Consider the following 22,556-nt stretch of genomic DNA (forward strand, 5'->3'; position numbering starts at 1 on the left):
TAGATGCTGTTTCTCTTCACTTTCAAAACCCTGTGACTGTACGTTTTGTTTAAAAAATGTCTGCAGTTTGGATATTTGATTAATATCAAATATATTCTCTTGAGTATTGACTTAAGTTAAAGCTACGTTTATTTTTTTTGCATAGCGAAACGTGTATTATGATTTTAAAAAGTGAATTTGCGGCCAAAAACTCATTCTAAAATTAAAATAGCGACATGTGTATACTTTGGCCGGTAGAGGGCATTGACGATCTTAATTTCTATATTCCGAAGAAAACAAATCGCAGATGAAAACTTTCCCGATTGTCCGAGCCCATACGTCATGGAAAGAGTTACATTGTTAGACAGCCGAAGAATCGCTTCTAAGAAATATGATTCCTTGATACATTCTCCACATGCGTGCACAATACTGAAGAATACAGAGGGAATACGAACGGACTTAAATTCATAATTGAAGAAACCGGTATTAAAGAAGTGTTTTCTCCTTCGAAAAGGGATCAAGATTACAAAGGAATGTGGATCGAGCCCACAATGCACTAGGTCGTATTCATTACTCATCTTTCTCCCTTTAGAAAAAAAATGTTTTCCTGCCAAGACACTTTGTTTTCGTGCTGGAACGAAATGTTGAGGTAGTGTTTTGACCTGTTGTTTTTCTTCACACAGCTGGGATTTAAACTGCTTTTGAAGAGTGCGTTGGACGTTTTCAGCCGGACTACAACTTTATTTTAAAACCTGTTTCTAAGACTAAAGCCTATGCACTGATAATATGTGAAGAAAAAAAAACGTTTTAGCAACAATTTTCCTATATCGGCTCATTATTTCATAGATGAAACTGGAACTTTTTGAAAATTTTAGGGATATCTTTTTCCCCAATTGGAAGTCAAATAACTGGATGTCCTGACAACTGCTGTTAATCTGCTTGAAGTAAAGGTTGAAGATTAATAAATATTTGAAGCGGAAGCTGGGTTTCAAGAGAGGTCAGGTTTACAGTAACATGGGAATAGTGCAGTGTAGTAATATTTCAGGGTTATGAAATTTCTAGCATGTCATTTAGTGATCTTAATTTAGTTTTCTAATATGATATCAGTTAAAATGAGGTCTTCATTCGGATTCTTTTACGTTTTAAAAAAATAATCTTCGCAGGGATGTGGTAACCAAATGATTTTGTGTGATTTGTGTACTCGTCGAAAGATTCCATAGAGACGTTGGTGGGAAAAAGTTTTAGCATGCACTTATTTCAAGGATTGTTGTGTGGTTATGAGGTCAATCAAGTTTTTTTACCGCAGTATAAAAAATAGTTTACGTGGTGTCATTGCAGGTGGCAAAAAAGGAAGAAACTTCGCACGATTATTGTTAAAATGTTAACTACGTTAATATCGGAACACCTTGTATGATTTGGATTACTGTTGTGATTATTGTATGTTAATTCTGATTGTTAAATTTTAGCTTCAGAAATTCAATGAGCACTGGTCAAAGAGGCAGAGATTGATCTGCTAGAAATATCACTTTTTACTTCTTGTGATATTGAAAAAGTGTTAATGACACATTTAAACCGACAGGTATTTATAATAGGCTGCATGGTTTTGTACAGAGGCGGAGACGTTAGGTAGTTGCATGGTTTCAGTCTTAAATACACTGTTGTCTCTTGTAAACAAATAGCGGAACAATCGCTCCGTATTTTTACTAATTGTTAGCTACACGAGTCACTCGCTAGTTTTGTAGCCATTTCAGCTACCTTAAAAATAGATATCCTGTCCTTTGTAATGCTGAAATCGGTACATTTCAGCTGAGGGCTAGGGAACGTCTTTTTTATCTAATACAGAGCAACAGCTGTTGTTTGACAGTGACCGAAGACTTCCATTGATTTAAAAAAGGATTTGGGTTGAAAAGGAATGTTGAGTTGGTAAGTGAAAGTAGACTAAAATGGCGATCTGTTGCATGAGGAAAAAGTAACTTTAAAATCAAATTGACTTTTCAGATTATCAGGAGACATAAGCATCAACCAAAATGTCCTTGAAAGCTAAGGCACTTTACACCTTCCAGAGTGAAAATAAGGAAGAGATCAGCATCCAGGAGAATGAAGAACTGATTATTTTTGATGAGAACTCCTTAGACGGCTGGCTTCAAGGCCAAAACAGTAGAGGGGAACGAGGTCTCTTCCCAGCCTCTTATGTTGAAATCGTAAGACCCCGGACCAATTCCAATCTAACAGATTACTCAGTCAGCCCTGCAAGCTCACCCAGCAATAACTCTTCCTACTTTGATTCTGCTCATCATACCTCCTACCATCTGGGGAGCTATGAGGAAGATGATGACGATGACTGGGATGATTGGGACGATACTTCCACAGTAGTGGAGGACGAGGAGACTCGGCGAGGATATGGCGCTAATGGACATGCTCACCAAACGCCCCATTCAAATCCTAATGTCCACTATCGACCCAAACCCCCCATGGAGAGACAGGACAGCATTTCCAGCTCCAGGAAGGGAAGTGTGGTGGGCAGGAATCTCAACCGGTTCTCCAGTTTTGTCCGCTCTGGTGTTGAGGCCTTTGTGCTTGGAGATGTGCCCATGATGTCCAAGATTGCGGAGACGTACTGCATTGAGATGGGCTCGAAAGGCCCCCAGTGGAAAGCTAATCCCAGGCCCTTTTCTTGTTCTATTGAGGACCCCACAAAGCAGACAAAGTTCAAGGGCATCAAGACCTACATCTCCTATAGGGTGACACCAAGCCACACAGGAAGGCCTGTCTACCGCCGCTACAAACACTTTGACTGGCTCTACAACCGGCTTCTACACAAATTCACAGTAATATCTGTGCCCCACCTGCCGGAAAAGCAGGCCACAGGACGGTTTGAAGAGGATTTTATTGAGAAACGCAAAAGGAGGCTGATTCTGTGGATGGATCACATGACCAGTCACCCAGTTCTCTCCCAGTATGAGGGCTTTGAGCACTTCCTTATGTGTGCGGATGACAAGCAGTGGAAGTTGGGCAAGCGACGGGCCGAGAAGGATGAGATGGTGGGTGCCACCTTCCTGCTCACCTTTCAGATCCCCAGTGAGCACCAGGACTTGCAGGATGTGGAAGAGAGGGTGGACTCCTTCAAGACATTCACGAAGAAAATGGACGATAGTGTAATGCAGCTCACCCATGTGGCCTCCGAGTTGGTGCGCAAACATGTGGGCGGCTTCAGGAAGGAGTTCCAGAAACTGGGCAATGCCTTCCAGTCTGTCAGCCAGGCCTTCACCCTTGATCCTCCCTACAGCTCCGATGCCCTCAACAATGCTATTTCCCACACGGGCCGCACATATGAAACCATTGGGGAGATGTTTGCAGAGCAGCCCAAAAATGACCTCTTCCACATGCTGGACAAGCTCTCGCTGTACCAGGGACTGCTCTCCAATTTCCCAGACATTATTCACCTCCAGAAAGGTAAGACCTCACCTTTTGTTATTCCAGCACCACTGAGAGTGTTCTCAACCGTGCCTTATCAAATGTGAGTTCTTCAAACAATTTACGAGGAATAACAGCAACCAATAATTAAGTGTACTGAAAGGATTATGGAGTGGTTTATTCAAAATGTGGCTTAACCTGTTTAGTTGAGGGCTAACCTCCTGGTCATAGGATGAGGAGGCTAGGACCCCCATGCAGAGTGAGGAATGACCAAGGGGCAGCTGTAAAGGTGGAGATGGATTGGAAGTGGTATGCAAACAATGCATGCTAGGGTGAGAAAGGGATAATATTTAAAATGTTTAGGTGAGGAAATAATGCCAGGATTGATTTGCAAATTACTGATAGCCCAGTCTGATTGAATTTAGCTGTTGTAATCCCTCCTGAACATTTGTTGTAAACACTATTAATATAGTTCACTGCATTTATATAGTGCTTTCATCAAAAATGGTCCCAGAGTGCTTTATATATAGGAAGGGAATCGCTTCATCCAACACTAGTGCATCACCCACCTGGTTGACACATGGTAGCTATTATGACCCAGCAGCTCCACTACACAGAAAATCAGATTCAGAGTGAGAAATTGGATTACTAATTAAATTGAGGGGAAACTTCAAAAAGGCCAGATTGTGAAAGCCTAGAGTGGCACAGGACACAAGGGTTAACACCCCACCCCTCTTATTAACCATTTAAATGACCACATATTCATTAAAGTTTCATCAAATAGATGGCTCCGCTACAGCTTAGTGTATCCAGTCATCACAACTAGGACAATTGCTTGGAAATTGTGGTACAGAGAAAGAGTGCCACGTATTGGTCCACTAACAGCACTTACAATGGCATGTAAGTTTTCCTTGGATGTCTTCCATCTTAAAATAGATCGGGCCCAGTCTTGTTTAGTTTCAGTACTGATAACAGCAGTAAAATAATTAAATTTTGAGGCTGAGAGAATATTTTGAAAATTGTAATCCATGTTGTAAATATTCAAGAGGCAGAAAGTTATGAAACTTAGTTGTATAATACATTTTATAGAAGATATTCATCTTTGTTTTGTGATCTTCTTAGCATAAACCACATACCTTGCTCTTGCAGTTACTGGTCATGGACCACACTGTTTAATGAAAAGATCAGAGGAGTAAGGGTGATGAAAATCTTTGATACCAACTTAACAATCTTCTACTTAAGAAAAAAACAATATTAGAAGTGCTTTTTGAACTTTAATGAGTGAATAATAATGTTCCTTGCAAAATAAGTTGTACTCAAGTGAAAAATGGATGATACATAATGCAATACATTCTCTACTTAAAAACTGAAGTGATCAGCATGTTCTGTTAGAACTGCTTGAGAGGCAATTAGGCATTATTATGTGAGCCAAAGCTTTTGAAATTAAAGGGCATCTACTGATTAAACTAGATGTCTGGTCATGAACAAAATTATTTAAAAATTATATTATACCATAAATGATTTTTAAATCTTGAACTTTATGGTTTAATTTGAGATTTTCTCTCACACCTACCTAATAGGTTTGCTGGGTATTTACTAAATTAATTTAAGCTCCTAAGAATGGCTTAAAGTTTCTAATGTTACTTTGAAGTGTCAAGTGTCAGCTATGTTCAATGGTACATAGTTACAAAGGAAAATGTAAAAGCTACAGTACTTCCATGCTGAAAAGTAGAAACAAAGAACAATATGCAACATTTGGGCAGTTACACTGTCACACTGTTGTAACTCACCTGAAGAAGGTGTCAGGTGTCTTACACACAAAAGGTTTAACATCTGAAACTGTAATAATTCTGCATCTTTGTGTGGAATTAAATTTTAAATTAAATCAAACTGGAACTTTGCAGCCAGTGTGAGCTGATACAGCTCCCTGTTCTAGCCTCATGCCACTTATTTTGACTTGTTTCTCTCTGTGCATAGTGCTAAAAGCTAGCAGATGCAACTAAATATAACATTGAAACTGCTTGTGAAGGCTCTTTTATCATGGTTTGTTTGTAAAATGGCAAGCCAGGAATACAAAGAGGTTTCTGGCTATATTTAATGGTTGAAGTTGATTTAAAACGTACAAAAATGCATTCCAAGCAATGTGTCCTTCTTACCTTTATTGCAATGAGACTGGGTGAATCTTAGAATTCTACTAGTTTTGGAGTGGAGAGTACTGTAGTTACGATAACAAATGGTTTAGAAACCACTCTTTATCCAATGTATAGAAGATAAACACCAGTGCTTTATATAAGGAAGCTTCATGTGCACTTTTTAAATGATTAATAAACTTATGGCAAGTTCAAACTTTATGTCATCGCAGGAGCACTTCATCACAATTTATTGAGGCCTTTGCTAAGATTAATTTTTCAATCCCTGTCTTGAAAGCTCCAAGGGGTAGTGGCAGCTTTCCAGCCTTGACACAGCACCAATTAAGCTTGGCTTGTGAAACTGGGTTCACATGCATTTAAGAAATGTCTTTGTTGTGACCTGAGATGGCTTTTGCTGGGAATCCTGCTGAATAAACTACAGTATATGGGAACAATTCAAATGTTTTAACATGTACGGTGGAGCTGTACAAATGTTCAAACTTAAGTGATAGATGAAACTGTATAATAGATATATCTATGAATTGGCTTCATTACTCTGCTCTTCTCCCCACTGATAGCTGGTGTGTGGTGAGCGTTCTGGCGCACTGTGGCTGCTGTTGCATCATCCAGGTGGATACTGCAGATTGGTGGTGTTGGAGGGGAGTCCACATTACCTTCCTCCCAGTTACAGAAATGATAAAAAAGCCAGTCTCCGAAAAAGTTATTGCCAGAAGCTGCTGCCTTTTAAATGTATATGCCATAGACCTCGTTTATTAAGTCACAGTTAACCTACTTTTCGTGTTCGTCCACCTCCACATAGCTGTCTACAGGTGTTTGTTAATGTTACCATGGAGATGTTTACTGGCTCACTATTGTTTTAGACCCTTAAGGTGAGACTCTGCAGTCTCAGGTTCCATTTCTCATTGTCTGAGCTCTATATAGATAGAAAGATAGAAGCAGTGAGAGGCCAAGCAAGTAATTCTGCATCTTTTTGTTATACACTTAATGAATTGTTGACCTGTCCCATGCACACTGGAAGCAGAAATTTATATATATAGCCTAATTTTCATTTTCTTAACAGCTAATGCAAATGCATAATTCCTATTTTAAAAATGTGATTTCTACAGATCTGGACTGTAAGGCTTCCAACAATTTTAAGTAGTTGTAGATCTGTCCATTAATTATCCATACTTTTGAACATTTGATCATAATATGTTAAGAGAATGACACACAAATTAGCAATTACAATCTATGAAAATGAAGGTAAAATAACAATAAAACCTCCAGAATTGGTAAAAAAAAAAACAATCATCCTTAATTCTTGCAAAAGTTCTGAAAATCTTACAGTACTGCCATAATCATAAATAAACAAATCACTTTTTCACTACTGTCTTGTGGTATTAATAGCAATGGAATGACCTGACCATACCATCCATCCATTAAAACTCCACGCAGAATGGAAAAACTGTGCCACCATGCCACAAATCCTTTGCTAATCATTTCTACAAAAATAACATTTTAATGGTCTTGATCAGGGGCATTATGGTGGCACAGTGATTTGCATTCCTACCTCACAGCGTTGGGGCCCTGGGTTCAATAACAAACCTGGCTGTGAGCTAAAGTACTTGGATTTGGTATGTTCTCCCTGTGTTTGCGTGGAGTGCTCCAGTTTCTTCCTACAGGCTAAGGCAGAGGTGCCCAACCAGTTGATCGATCGCAAGAATGTTTGGCAAAAGATAATAATAACAATAATAAACTTTATTTTATATAGCGCCTTTAAAGGTGGCTTCTCAAAGCACTTTACAGGATGACAACAAACAATAAAAAGAAGAATACACAAGATAAAATACAATTACAATATACAGAGGAGACCGTGGATGGTGGTACTAAGAAAAGCAGAGGGGTGAAGAATGGAACCAGTTAAGTAAAGGCTTTTCCGAAGAAGAGGGTTTTGAGTCTGGATTTGAAGGAGTTTAGGGAAGGTGACTCACTGATTTCCTTGGGGAGAGAGTTCCAGAACTTGGGCGCATAAGAGGAGAAGGCCTTGTCACCCATACAATGTAGACGGGCTTGGGAGACAGTAAGGAGAGCAGAATTAGAAGAGCGAGATGGGGAGTAGGGCGATAATAGCTCAGACAGGTACTGAGGTGCCAAGCCATGCAGAGCCTTATAGGTGTTTTTCCTATATCAGAGCTTCAAATTCACACTGGTAGATCGCGCTGGACTGGCAAGTGAAAATGTTGGGCACCCCTGGTCTAAAGACATACTGGGGGGTTAATTGGATTCTGGGAAAATTCTCCCTAGTGTGAGTGTGTACATGTCTGTGTCTGTCTTCCCTGAGATGGACTGGTGCCCTGTCCCTGGTGTACCTTGTGCCCATTGCTTGCTGGGATAGGCTCAATTGGAAGAATTGGTTAGAAAAAGATTTGATGAGTATAAGACAAGATAATGTCTTTAACCAGAACTGTTTTCCAATATTGGATGTTGAGATCCAATATTTTTGCTGTAGGGTGAAAATTGTTGCATTTTTTGTGGCTTTTTTTCTGTTTACAGTAAGCAAATAAAATGAATAATTTGTTCTACAATTAACCTATATGAGTGACATATATACTGTAAGTATTTATACAATTAATATCTGCAGTTAACTTATATGGGTTAAGAGTCTATAGTTTGAAAGACAGCAAGTTTTAATTCAAAAGTAGTCTGATTATACATATTACATTGCCTTGCGCCCATTGCCATCTTTGATAGGCTCCGGTTCCCCCATGAACTTGTATTGGATAAAGTGTTTTAAATAATATATGGATGTATTTCCACAGGAAGAGTGAAAAACAAGTTAATGATTCATTATTTAACTGTAAAACATTAACCAAAAAGAGACTGATAATCGGCCAGAGGCCCTGTCATAGGAGAGTCCTGTGTTACATGTCATCTAACAGACAGGTCACAAAGACAAAGGACAGTTGCTTTCTTTCTAATCATTAAAATTATTAATTCCATGGTTCTTTTATTCTTTCTTGATATAAATAGTTCCAATACAGTTGTATTAATTCAGTGTTTTAAGAAATACATTTAAAAAAGAAATTTAGTCATACTTAATAGACTGTATCACAATTTGAAGTTAAAATGTTTCTTTTACAATTATCTGGCTTTCGTGGGAAATTTCCACATCGTGATTTCCACATCTTAATTGTTTTCTAAAGTATACAAACAGTTTTGTAGAACTGGCCTAGACCAAGTGTATGCCAGTACTGCCGGTTCACGTTTAAAATATTTTGTGTGCGAGAGGATGTGGCTTATTTACTAAGAAATACTGCAGATATTGAGCAAAGTACTAAACAAAAATGATGATTCACTAAGATAAGTGGGGAAAAAACAGCTGGCAGATGTTCTTAATCATTGTTTCATTTGGACCAAGAAAAGCAAAATCAGCTTAATGTTTGTGTCTCATTAGATACCTTTCATATGCTGTTGTTTCTTGGAACAAACATCAATGTAATTATAGACTTAACTTGCTGAATACTATTAGGAGAAGGGTTGTGATCTTAAGTAATAGTTTTTTTTTCCTGCAGTGTTGTGTTGTGCTGAAAGGCAGTGTCTTTTCTAGAACATGGCAAAACAGTTATGTGTTTTTACACATTTCTACTGGTAGGATGTTAATCTTCTATTCTTTAATATTTTATGCTATGCTCTAATAAGGTATTTTTTTTTAAATTTAGAATAGCTGATTATTTTTCCTATTCCGTCCTGATTTGGAGTAGCTATTTGTGTGTTTTTCATGTCTTAACTTGCAGCTTCAAATCCTGCAACCAGGAGATAAGTAAGTGTAGGCAGACTCCTCTGACCCACCCACCTTTGAACCATCACTTGTCTTGTCTTGTCTTTGAACACGTCACAGGTGACACATGCTTGTACCTCGGCTTCAATACCAATTGGAGGAGAGGCACAATCCACACCCTGTATCTGCTGTGAATCTGTTTTAATTTTCCAGTATTTCTTTTTTGCAACCTGCTGCTGAAATGGCACATAAATTTAACGTTTTGTGCCGTTTACAGGTCAGGATTACGATCGCAACTAAAGTTGGGCAGGATTCAGTGGGAGTAGTGTTGCAAGAGCCCTGGCTGACTAAAGCCACTCTACCTTTACTGGGTCATCAATTGTGTGCTGCGGCATGGGGAATCCTTCTCATAGTCCCAGTCGGCTAGTAACATGACCCAGGCCCAAACTCATGATCATAGTGTTCAGCGTCCTAAATGGTTGTCCAAGTGGCTCAGACATGGATAGCATGTTTGATCCTTTTAGGTCTGACAATACATGGTGAATAACCCTGTTTTAGATTGATTCTACCTCTTATGACATTAATATTTTTGCAAGTTTTAATTTGCTGGCTGTTGTCATTGATCAAAAAGAAAAAAAAATCTAAAATTTTAACTTGGTGCTTTGATTAACAGAATTTTCTGACTTCACCCTTATGAATACAAGGCAGCATGTATTGTTTGCACTCTTATTTCAATAGCTGCCCTTCTAGTTTCCTTGTTGGCTGTGACTGTGTACTGTACCTCTGAAGAGAAATTTTGTCTGGGGCGTTGCCCTTCTTACCCATCTGCATACACCCACAGACTGACGTGCTCAGTGTCAGATTGTACGTCATCACTGAGGAAGGGAACTGTTCTGAAGAAAAAAGGCATGCCTAAATAATTGCTGCCCTTAGCATTTATGGGATCTAACACATAAACTCCAGAAACAGTATATTAATTAAATGAGAATATACTACAAAATCATCAGAACAAGTTCATGCCACAGTACATTAACAGTACCGGTTACTTTTAAAGTCTTTTGACTGCAATCTTTGCAGTTGGCAGCTCCCCTCTCCAAGTAAGTGGTCCAGGGATCCCAAAGATAAAATGAGACAGCAATGCTAGAAGCACCATGTAATAAGGCTTTTACTGCATCATCAGTACTATCCTTAAGCTTTCATTGTCATCCCCACCCCAGTATCATGGAGTAAGCCAATAATAATATTGTGAATAATCTCAAAAAAGGCCAGAAAGTAGGTGTTCCTTATTGAAAATGTTCTGTATCACCTGTATGTTCAGGAACATCCATTCATCCATTTTCAGAAAGCTACTTATTCCCAACAGGGGTCACAGCAGCCCAGAACAAATACTGAACATATAGGTCTCAAGGCAGATACATCCTTAACAGGACAACATGTCATCACACAGTAGTTAGCACGTCTTTAATTTATCCGATTTGAAAATACAAATATTTTAGTGCCTTTTCAGCTAAACTCATCTGCAGAAAATCTGATACCATGAAAGAGACACAGTACAATTTAAGATTACTAGATCTAAATTAAATTTCATAAAAACTCACAGGGCTTTTGTACAGTAAATGAGGTTAGTTTAGAAATATCCTTTACTGGCCCATTAGTTATGCTGGTTACATTTTTGTGCACTATACTTGGATACTCTGCATGTCAGACTCTCCATATTTTGGTTAGTACATAGGGGATTTAAGGGAATGCAAAGGCAAATGAATTAAGCAAAAATGTCTCTTCTCTAATAAACAGACCTGCCTATGTTTACAACTATATGATGTGTGACACTAAATAATATTTTACAGAGTACCAAATTAGACCTTAATATCTTCAATACAATCAGATTATCTATATAGGTGTATCCTGTATTTTTGAAAATCAAGAAAGCTTTTAAAGGGGAACTGCAGTCCCAATTTCTCGGACCGGTTATTAAATCTCAGTAACAAAATAAAAAAAAATCAAATTTAGAATTAAGAACAAAATCAGGAACTTTGTGAAAGTACTGTAAGGTGCCATGTTGTGGCAAACTCAAATTTTAGTTGCACATGATTTGCAACATGATACAGCCATTCCTGCTCACTAGTCACAGTAATGACGATTTTTTTTTGCCTCGTTCTGAATTGCAGAACATGGTGCTGTGCATACCTGGAAATGTTATCTATTTTGTGATTTAAAATGGTTTTACAAGTTTCTGTGTACATTTTACTTTTATTGTGATTTCAAATACACTCATCAGTGCTGATTCTTTCTAACCATGAAATATAGAAATAGTATTGCAGTTACTCTTTAGCAGGCTCTCCTGTTGTGAAGTATAGCGATACAAGGGGGCCTACTTTACAAATCACCTGATATTTTGGTAATTGTTTCCTGATGCTTTCTAAAATTAATTAGTACTTTGATGTGTGAGAAATTCTTGGCACAAAAAGACAAGTATTTCCATCTCTGAGTTAAAAAGGAAAAACAAGACTCACTAGTAAAGGAAACGTCTGTCTAACAAATTTTCCATCTGTAAATCCTCCTATGGGGATATTAGTATAGTAGCAGGGGGTTTCTTTCTTTTCCCTTTGGTTATAAATAACCCAGGATTGCTTTCCCAGAAGCAGATACATGTTGCACAAACATTATCACAGTACATCAAGATGAAATCAAAAAGCAGGGATATCAGCCTTTAACACACTCTTCTGTTTTAGCTCGCATCCAAGGTGACTTATACGGTACAGTACATAGCTCAGACAGAATTTATTTTTAAAGGCAGCCTGCTTTCAAGTTGTTGTTTTTTAAAGATGGAAGGGGTGAAATTATTGCCATGATTGTAGGATATTATAAAGGGGCCTTGAAGAAGACATTTGTAGGTTTTAATTCTGAGCAGTAAAACAGAATTCAATAATTCAGTTTTCTGATTTTAAAATATTTAGCAGGTGCAATTCTGTCAAATAAAAATGTTTTCTCATCTCTCGATGCCAAAGATGAAACCTTTTCTTTGAGGCTAAACGTTTTATACACAAAGTGTCCCAAAAACAAGAAAGTTTATCTTTAGTGTTTTACTTTTGTCAGTTTATGTTTAGCTCTTTTCTTGCCTTGGCTTGTATAACATTCACAGACTCCCTGGCTTTGATCTCTTAGTCTGCAAGGATGCCACTTCAGCTTCTCCCAGCCATTCCTTTGCCACAGTTCTCTGCTACCTGGCAGAGATTCTAATATTTATATTCAAAATTTATAATACAACTATTTTATACACAATTACCCTAAAAGAGGCATTACAAAAATTCAGGATTTAATCATTTTCTACATGAGCAACCAGTTACAAATTGTACTGAAAGAATAATATTATATACACGTCGTACTTGAGAGGAGTACATACAAAATCAGAATATTGCAAATATCAGAGATTGATTTGCAGTTTTCTACAGATCATGTTTTGGCTTCTAAAATATTAGATTGCTGTTTTGTAAGTAGAGTGGAATGCTATTCTTTCAGTCTGTGCTAGAATACAAAAGTACACATTTAAATCATTATTAACAAAAGCATCCAGTGTCAGGAAGGAGTGTCTCTTTTTGATGATGCAGTAATCCTCCAAATACTTGAGCGATGAATGTGTCCATTTTCCAGGAAATAATGTAATTTTTTAACATTTGTGTTCATGCAATAAAACTCTGAAAGCCAAAGCATTTTAGAGTCATCAAGTATGGATCTCAATTACCTATAATTTTGCCCACTGGACACATGGATCTGGGTTTTAAGATGTCTTGCTCTGCTGTTAATAGGCATCAAATCCTTTTTAATTTCCTGATGCTATAATAACATATAGTTCAGTTGGTCTAAGAAACCCATTAATAAGACTTGTGTATTCTGACATAATCCCAAGAGACCAGTCCCATATCTTTAATCGGGTGATTTATGTCTTTTAATATTTGACAAGAAAGATTGTCAGGTCTTTAGGGTGGTTTCCATTACTCCATACAGCTGTGATTCCTACTAATGAGCTCAATTTTAAACTCTGCAGACTTAGGAATTCCAACCAGGCTGTGTACAGAATGATCACATGGCCTTTACCTTTTTCAGTTATATCTGTATTTTAAAAAAAAAACATTAAAAACACTTGATGGAAGTGGACATTACCATTAAATTTTCTTACATGCATAAGTTTAACTTTGTTATGATTCTGTTCGTCAGGATTCGTTGTTGAAACATTTAAAGCTAGATAGCTGAAGAGTATTGTAATTGTGTCAGGCTTCATTCAATGACAGTGACCAAAATACAAGCATCTGATGTTATAAAAATGAAATGTGGGATAAAAGTTGGTGCTAACTGCAGTGCTGCAATTGGGAACTTTTGCTAAATCCACTGTTTACCTGTAAAATTAAAAAAAACATGAGGAAGGGTTATCTTGTGTGGGATATAATTGCTTTTTCATATTAAAGGATTTGACATATGGTGTACACCTCCCTTTACGTCTGGTCTTCCTAGTTAGCAGTATAATTAATTATTTGTTTACAACACTTAAGCAATACAAAATACTTTTTGGAATGCCTCTAACATTCAGTAAGTGTTCTAACCTGGGTATTTAGTTATACTGTATTATAATTCTGTATATCGTCTCTTTAGTAAATAATTCTCATTCTAATTTTCTCAATGAGAAAAAAAAAGTTAATGAAGCTGCCAGATCAAGAAAGATTGATTATAAAACCCCTTTACAGCTTTCACATACAACATGTTTATTGCTCAACACCTCCTGCACTATCAACAGAAACAACAAATAATCGTGACACTTGTATACAGTAGCACTTTTCTGGACACTCCACTCAAAACGCTTTGCAGACAACAGGGACTCCCCTCCACCACCACCACCAAAGTGTGGCCCCACCTGGATGATGTGACGGCAGCCAGTGTAAGGTCAAATAAAATCCGTGAGTAATATGAATATTTAAAAAATGTGGTACCAGAAAATTAATTAAAAGTTAGTTCATTCAATGTCCGGGCACCAGGTGTAAGAAACTGAAAGTAATATTTGCTAATTAATATGAGGTTACCTTTCCCCTTTTACAATCTAAAGCAGCTTAGTCAGAGAGTCAGAAATCTGTCACAGGCAACTGAACTAAAAGGGGCATGGATGGGTTGCTTCAGTAACAATGTTCTTGTATTAAAAGTCTGAGAAGGCAGCGGGTGTGATTTTCACTCGATTCTGAGCTCTTCGCAGTGCTTGGTGCGGATGTCCGTTCCCACTTCCCTGCTGTCTGTCATTGGCGTTGAGATCACAAGCCTCGTTTGTCTTCTGACAGAAGATGACCTTTTTGTTCCATGGTCTTTCTTTTAGCGCTGTGTCTGACTTCACAGCTTTATGATCCCCGAGTGTTGCCAGATTCTTTGTTGTAGACCTCTTGCCTCAGAAGCTTGGCCTGCTTCATTTGCCACATGTACTGGGCAGCTCCTCAGGGATAAAATTCACTTCAATACTGCACAGAAATGTCTAGAATTGTTTGTAAGCAAACGGCTAATGTCTAGCCCTTTTACCCAGGGGAAATCAATTTGAACTGTGGAATTTTGTGTTCAAATAGTAGCTGTGAACGTTTACACTTCTGAATACTGCTAATAGTACAGATTGGTGTCTGGAGAGCAAGTGGAAAAAAACAGTTGGAAAGAGGGTCTCTCATAAAAACATTATGTCTAATGCTCGGACATGACAAAGGTCCTGTTCTTTGGTTCATTAGGGAAATCTGTCTGCTGCGCTGGCTTAAATTACTTGAATTGTGGTTGTTGTGGTAGCCATTTCAAACAAAGCCACTTGACAATACAAGATAGAAAAAATAAGAACTGTGACAAGTGTCTAGTGAAACAAAAAGAGTTTTAACATTTTAACAAATGGACTTTAATTCAAAACAGTCCTTTGTGGTAACTTAACTGAAAGTACATGTATGACTATCTTTCGTAATGAGGTCTAATGTTGTACAAAACACAGTAGCAACTCTTTTTCAGTCTTATGAGGTTTGTGTGCTTTGGAAAGTGGTGCTTCTTTAAAATAGATGTTAAGGTTCTGTAAATTCAGAAAAAATAAACGCTGCATGATTGAAGAGAATTAGACTTCAACTGGAAAATACTCTTTTGTAAAGAATGCACTTGGTACTCATACTAGTTCACAAAGGTTGTTTTACGTTGACAGTTTTTATTTAGAAGACAGGTTATCTTTGTTTTTATAGTTGCACTGGTAATGTGTTCATGGATACAGTTCAAAGATTGACATTGCAGCATTAACATGAAAACAGAATGCTATACACGCTAACTCTATAATCTCTTACATTACTGTTAAAAAACATTTTCATATTCACATATTCATTAATTCTTTTCTTTGAACTGATCTGATCTGCTGGAGTCCCATGGGGGAAACGGTACTTGCACACTGTGAATGTCTGAAGTTTTTGAAGAACTTTCTTTGATATCCGATATTGTGTTTCCAGGTTACATAACATATTTTTAATTCACTTCACTTCACATTCATTTTATTTTCAGGTCATATATTCGTTCAGAAATGCTTCTAAAGACTCCTTTCAAACTTATAAAATACTTTATAAATGGTTTGATGGTTTCAGTCAGGGTATCAGCATCTATCGTTTGATTTGTATTTTCCCCTTTAAGTCAATTGTCAAACTAATGTTTCACTTTTCCATCTTATCTGTTGTGTAGTGCCATAGTGACTGTCGTATGTAACCCAGGTGTCTGCTACACCTCACTATTGGATGAAGTGCATCTCCTGCTTTGTATAAAGTGCTTTGGAATCCTGTAAAATAAAAAAAAAAGTATTATAGAAATATAAGCGATTGTAAAATTATTAAAATCTGACCTAAGCTGAAATTAAACTGAGCTTGCCAGAGCTAAGTTTGCTATTTCAGCACTTTTCAAAATCCTCCCATCATAAACTGACAGCACTTTATCGTTGTTATAATAGAAACTGTGTCCAGTATTAACCAAAGGTTTTAGATTAGATTTTGTTCTTACATCTACACTGGTTTGGACAGTAGAACAGTTGTGCAATACTCACATACCTCCTGAAATGTGACCCATGGGACAGTGAGAGATTGAAAATATATATTTTTTCCTTTTTTCTGCATGCTGTCTGTTTAAGCACAGTCTCCGCATGTGAAAGCAATACATTAATCTAGGTCAAATCCATTGAATGTATTTAAACATTATTACAGCATTGTATTAATACCTACTGTAATACTGGGCTACTACAGTTCATTGGCTATAAAATCATTTTTATATTAGGTGCTTTAGGAAGCAGGAAAGAGTAACTAACAGTAACCAATTACTTGTGCTATGAAAAACTACACATTTCATTTACTGATTTAGGGAGTGAAGTGGTGCTTGGTGGTAAAAATGTGTAAAACAGTGAAAAAATGCTGCATAATTCCTGTAATATGGGAGCCTTCAATTATTAACAATGAACATTATGGGGAAAAATGACGTATACAACTGTCCATTCTTTAGTAAGAAACATCTGAAAAAATTGTTTCATGGAGTTGCACAGAGTACATTTATTGAAATTGCCTACACTGTGCTATATTATTTAGTGCTTTGCAGAGCCTTGCTTTGCTACAAACAGGAAGGTTACTCTGCACTCACTGCATTAAAATCCAACAGAACCATTTGACCTTGATACACTAGCTTTGTTTTGATAAATGTTACATCATAGTGAAAAGGTGACCCTTTTTGGACATTTTGATCTGTTGAATGAGGAAAAAAATTGCATTGTGCTAAAACATTTCTGGGTAATTGAGTAGTCTTGGTATTGCTTTCACATTGAGCCCTGCCTATTTAAAAAAAAATCAGTTTGGAAACATTCCGGACGCGAGACTCTTTTTCCATCATACTGTTTTTGTGATCATTTAAATTTTCATCTCTCTGTTCATAGTGATAAATGTGTTCAGCTCTGGAAGGGTTAACCGTCTCCACACAGACTCTCTCCATATTGGAGTCAGCTGTTTGCATAGGGATGCAAATGAAACCACATACCAATGCATGTTCTTCAGCTCCCCCTCAGCTCCCACTTCAAGCTGAACATGAGAAGCAGATCTTCTAGACAACTGGTTCTTGTTTTCATAACACATGTCCAGTTGTACGGAAATAAGTAGATTCCTGACCTGCTATCAGATGTAAATCTGAGGGTTTTAAAGAACAACACAATAAATGGGTACAGATAACATCTTTCTATTTGTAATTAGCTGGGTTTATTGTTCAGTCAAAGCAACATTTGTTTTTGTCACTTGGGTGCCCTGGCTTCTCTAAGACTTGAAAGGTCTCTCTTCTTTGTTGCCATTGGATAAAATGAGGAGTGCTCAGGGACCACTAAGCTATAACTTATTTTGTTTCTAAATAATTTTCAGAATGAAACCAATGCAACAGATTTTCCATACATAATACACCATTCACCTCTTACTCGTGATTCGGGCAAAATAAACAAATCTGTAGTTCTGTGGTCCTGAATCCAAGAATTGGTGAAAAAAACTGTCAATTTGAGTCATTCTTTAAAAAAAAATCTGAAATTATTTCCATAAAGCTATTACAATAAAAATGTCAGGTCTTGAACAGAAGCTACAGCTACTATTTGTAGGGATGGACAGGAGCTAACTGTTTTAATGCTGGTTAAGGAAAAATGTTTTCTCCCATTTCATTACCTTTTGCCAAATCTTAGCTGCTAGTTCCACAAATCTTGGCCACATATGCTTAGGTGTGTTTATTAAGTCAAGCAATTTTTATCCAGAATTTTTTCCTGACTTATACTGCTATAAACAATTAGAATTACTTCACCACCACCCTGCACTAATCTGTTCAGTGTACCCAAGAGAGAATTTGCAGGTGATCATATGATAACATGATGCATCTCTCCATAAAAAAAGGGGGTAGAAAAAAATGAACATTTGCCTTCTGGCTGTTCTCCAGTTGAACATTTTTATCAAGAACACAACTGTCACCTGTCAGGTTTTCAGGACAAAACTCAGTATCTGCCCTGTCTAACAGAATTAGCCTCTGGAGAAGATAATTGCTTGTGAATTGAGTTTCTTTACTTAATTTAACTGAGCCCCTGCTAGCGAAAAACGTTGATTTGCATGCACAGTGTACTGCACTTAGTTGCTCATGTGCAAGGTTTTCCATCGTTTTGTCCCTTCAATCTAGGTGAGAACTCTTGTAATAATTTCACCAAAAGCAGAAACTGTTTCAAGATTATGAGAGAGTGCCTCAGAGACAGAGAATCTATTTTGACTTACTCTGGGCCAGAGCCCTGTACACAAAGTGCTGATAAGTAGAAAAAAACTGTGTCAGTTCACTGGAGGCTTATGATTTGACAATTACCATATGGTACTTTTTCGCAAAAGAATAGTGAACCACCCTGACCTCCCCTGTCTTGTGTGTCCCCAGGTGCTTTTGCAAAGGTGAAAGAGAGCCAGCGGATGAGCGATGAGGGCAAGATGGACCAGGAGGAAGCGGATGGGATCCGGAAACGCTGCCGTGTGGTGGGCTTTGCCCTGCAGGCTGAAATGAACCACTTTCATGACAGGCGGGCCGTTGACTTCAAGGAGATGATGCAGGCCTATCTGAGGCAGCAGATCGCCTTCTACCAGCGTGTGGGGCAGCAGCTGGAGCGAACCCTGCACATGTACGACAACATCTAAACCCGGACACCTGTGAAAGCTCACCTGCTCCTGCGCTCTCCACTCCATCTCTGTCTCCAGTTTAGGGAGCTCTCTGAAATCCTGTGGAATCCTGGCCATAGGGCTGCTGAAAACAACAAAAGCTTCCATGCCATGAAAAAGGCTTATATGGTCATGCTTTACACGTGCCTCTTTTAATAGATGTCTTAAGATTTGCTCCTAGGATTACAGTAAATGGTATCCCAGAAAGAAACAAAAAATGGGGAAAGCACAAAAGGATTCATCTTCACTGCTGTGCCTGTTGATGCACTTTTGGATAATCACTTTACTTAATTATTTTTGTTCTGGGTTTTGTAAAAGGTTCGCTCAAGCAGATTGTACTTTTGATTGTCCTGCATATATGCTGTATATATGTTTGAACTGTATATATATTTGAACTGACACTTCATTGTTTTCAATTCTGGGGCTAGACCTGAACACTTCCAAGTCTTGCAATGAGGGATATCTACCATTTTACAATGAACTGTGTAATGTTGACATTTAGATTATTTTCCTATGAGACAATACCTAAATATCAGCACGAGGCTTTGATCAAATTCCAGTTGACACTTAATATACATGCCTCTTATTTATGAATTATGTATGCTCCGGGGGAAAAAGTGACCTGCCCGTTTTTGGCAGTTTTTGGATGGCAATAAATTGGCACAGGACATCTGACTATACGTGTTCCACAAATGACCATATTTTGTGGCTAAAACCGAATTTGCAGTCAGAGAAGAGGGCTGGTCTGTGAAACCCAGTCATCTTGTGTTCCTCTAGAACGTATAAGGAAATAGTGGGCCAGATGCTCAGGTGTGCACTGCATTCGATACCAAAATCTTTATGAGAGTGGAATTGCGATGCAAAATGTAAATGTTGCCTATGTTATGATATTATGCCTTCCTGGGTAATTAGACTATATCAGGGTCATGCCGATATCTTTGAAAGTCACTACTAAAGTACTCAAATAAAAGAAAACATCTTTCTTCTGATCATTTTGAAGCTGTGCCTGAAGGAATCCATAGACTCTAGGTAAAGTAGGAAAGTGGGAAGCAAGTTAGGTGGATTACTTTTTTAAAACCTGTGTTAAGATCTTGAGCTGTTTTTATTTATGCTCAAGGGCAACTGAAGTCTTGTCACTGCAAGGATTCTCTTCCTCAGTTGGTTCATCTTAGACAAACCCTTTGGTTTGTTCAAATATTATGGGGTAATCTATTTCTTTTAAAAATATATCCTTCAGAACCACATAAGGTTTTCTTGTTGTTATTAAAATGGAGTGACTTGAAATACATTTCAAGTGCACAGTTAGAATGTGAACTTGGTGTGTTGTAAAACCAAAATATGAGGACTGCTCTTTGTCACACAGGGTTCTTGTTAGTCAAAAGAAATCTTTTGTCATATTGTATACAACAGAAAGTTATGGTTATATATTATAAGTGTATTATCTTAATTGTTCCATGTCATTACAAGTAATTAATGCCATTGCAGAACTTCATAGTTTAAGGAAAAGAAAGATTTATAAGTGTTTTCTGATCTTGGATTTTGACCTTTGTAGTTTACATAATAGGGCGGCATGGTGGGTCTAGTTATAGAATAATACATCTATTGTGTGGAAAATGTGATCCCCCTGTGGTAGCTTGGGGTGTCTCCCAACGTCCAATGCCATATTATCCAGGTTAATTGGAGTCTCTAAATTGTTCCTGTGCAGGTGCACTGTGTGATGGACTGTGGTCACATCTAGTGTATAGCTCTCCTTGCCCCCCGTGTTTCTAAAGCTCCTGTTCCTTACTAGGAATATGTGGCTTTCTGATAGTAGATGGGTTTACATCCATTTTCTAACTGCTTCATTGTTGCAGAGAAGCTGGAGCTTATCCCAGCAAGCAAAATATTCAAAGCAGGGTACACACTGGATGGGATGCCAGTCTGTCTCAGGGCACACACAGACATCCTCACTCACACGACAGAGCCAAGATTTTCCTGAAGCAAATTAACCTACCAGCATGTCTTTGGACTTTGCTCTGCAGTGCAACAATGCCGCCCAAGAGATTAATTTATGAACTAAAAACACTGAAGTTGTTTTAATTTCTTGAAAATTCTTGCTTTTCCTTAAGCAATTGTATTTTGCTTTGGTGGTTTTAGCTGTGCTAATTTTGAAATTGCATATTGAAACCTCTACCACAACTAGGAACATTCCTTGATAATATATTGGATTCCTTTGAGAGATGATGAAGCGAGAGGATGAAGATGACAAGAGAGACTTGAAAGTGATTTTCTTCAGACACACGTGAAGCCTCAGTCATGATGTGGTCTAAACGCAGCAATGTGTTTTTGTGAAGACTACCAGGCATGCAAAAGAGTGGGTTTAATGTGGATGGACCAACTACAAAACAGACCAAGGATTTTTGTTGTATTTTATTTCTTAGAGAAGCAGCAGGAAAAAATGTATGAAAAATAACTGTTAAAGTTTTCAAATGAAGCATGGTTTTACAGAGAGGGAAATCGTTGAAAGTCTTAATAAAAATGATAATTGATCAGTTGCTGCTTGAGTAATTGAATGTTACATGGTGTTACAAGAGTTTATTTAGAAATGGGTACATAAAAAGTATGCTTTGTTTTGTTGTTTAATATCATCATTCCACACATGGTATCTTAAGATGCAGCTGAAGGAGCAGGGGTTTCCATTTTATAGTTACTGTAGTTTAGGGCTTGGTGGTGTAACTGATAGGGTTTGGTAGAGAAACTGCAGTTACAACAGCTGATTTTAAAAGTTGGCATAATGATTAGTAGTTAACATAGCCATTTACATGAAACAAGAGCTCATTCTTCTGTTTTTATATTGCTGCATTTAATTTCTTATTGCACATTACTGCATGCTGTCTTTTTTTAGCAGCTGAAAACAATTAAATGCAGCATGCTCTTCCTCGCCAGAGGAGCTATTTCAAGAATACAATCTACTGAGCCATGAGATTGTCTGTGTGGTGAAACCTTGGTCACACCTTTCAAGTTCTGGATGATTATATCGCTTTAACTGGCCCGTACAAAATGACCATTGTTATATCACATTGTTATCCCATTTCTACAGCGGGAACAGTGATTTATAGCCATCAGTCTCAGTGATCAGATTGCTGTTCCAGTGCAGCATATGTGATCTGTCCCCAGCTGAGGATTCCACTGTACATTTCTTTAGTGTACTTCACCTCTCTAGTGTGCCCCTCGGCACCCCATGATTCACAGCTCTGCAAACAAATTAGGTGAACCAAAAGAGCAGTAATTTTCACAGAGTTTACGTTCCTGTCTGCACAATTATCCTTTTCTGATAAATACCGATTAGGCAATATAGTGTATTTTCTTAAAACACAAACAAGCCAACAAAAACATTTGTACTTTATCTCCAGAATAAGAAATCAGCTAAAATTCTGTGTATAGACTACTGTGCTCCAAAACATTTCAATAAAAAGCCCTTGGTTATCAGGTCACATGATGAGCTCAGTTTAGCAGTCACATTAAAGGATTCATTCATGAAATATGAAA

General features: G+C 37.7%; 1 protein-coding gene across 4 annotated transcripts in view; it reads left to right on the forward strand.

The window, feature by feature from the left end:
• snx33 (sorting nexin 33) overlaps positions 1-21,562 on the forward strand; it is a 24,708-nt gene extending 3,146 nt beyond the window's left edge. Inside the window, exons 1-3 of one of the 4 annotated variants that reach the window (XM_088641254.1) lie at positions 209-539; positions 1,978-3,432; positions 18,754-21,562. In XM_088641254.1, the coding sequence (XP_088497380.1) occupies positions 2,007-3,432; positions 18,754-19,007 (1,680 nt within the window). In that variant the 5' untranslated portion in view covers positions 209-539; positions 1,978-2,006 and the 3' untranslated portion in view covers positions 19,008-21,562. Of the gene's footprint in view, positions 1-208; positions 540-662; positions 3,433-18,753 lie in introns of those variants that run through there. The other 3 variants (XM_088641250.1, XM_088641252.1, XM_088641251.1) reach the window with 3 other exon arrangements.
• The last annotated feature ends 994 nt before the right edge of the window (positions 21,563-22,556 follow it).

The sequence above is a fragment of the Lepisosteus platostomus genome, chromosome 7 (genome assembly GCF_059453375.1).
Source record: "Lepisosteus platostomus isolate fLepPlt1 chromosome 7, fLepPlt1.hap1, whole genome shotgun sequence".
Lineage (NCBI taxonomy): Eukaryota > Metazoa > Chordata > Actinopteri > Semionotiformes > Lepisosteidae > Lepisosteus > Lepisosteus platostomus.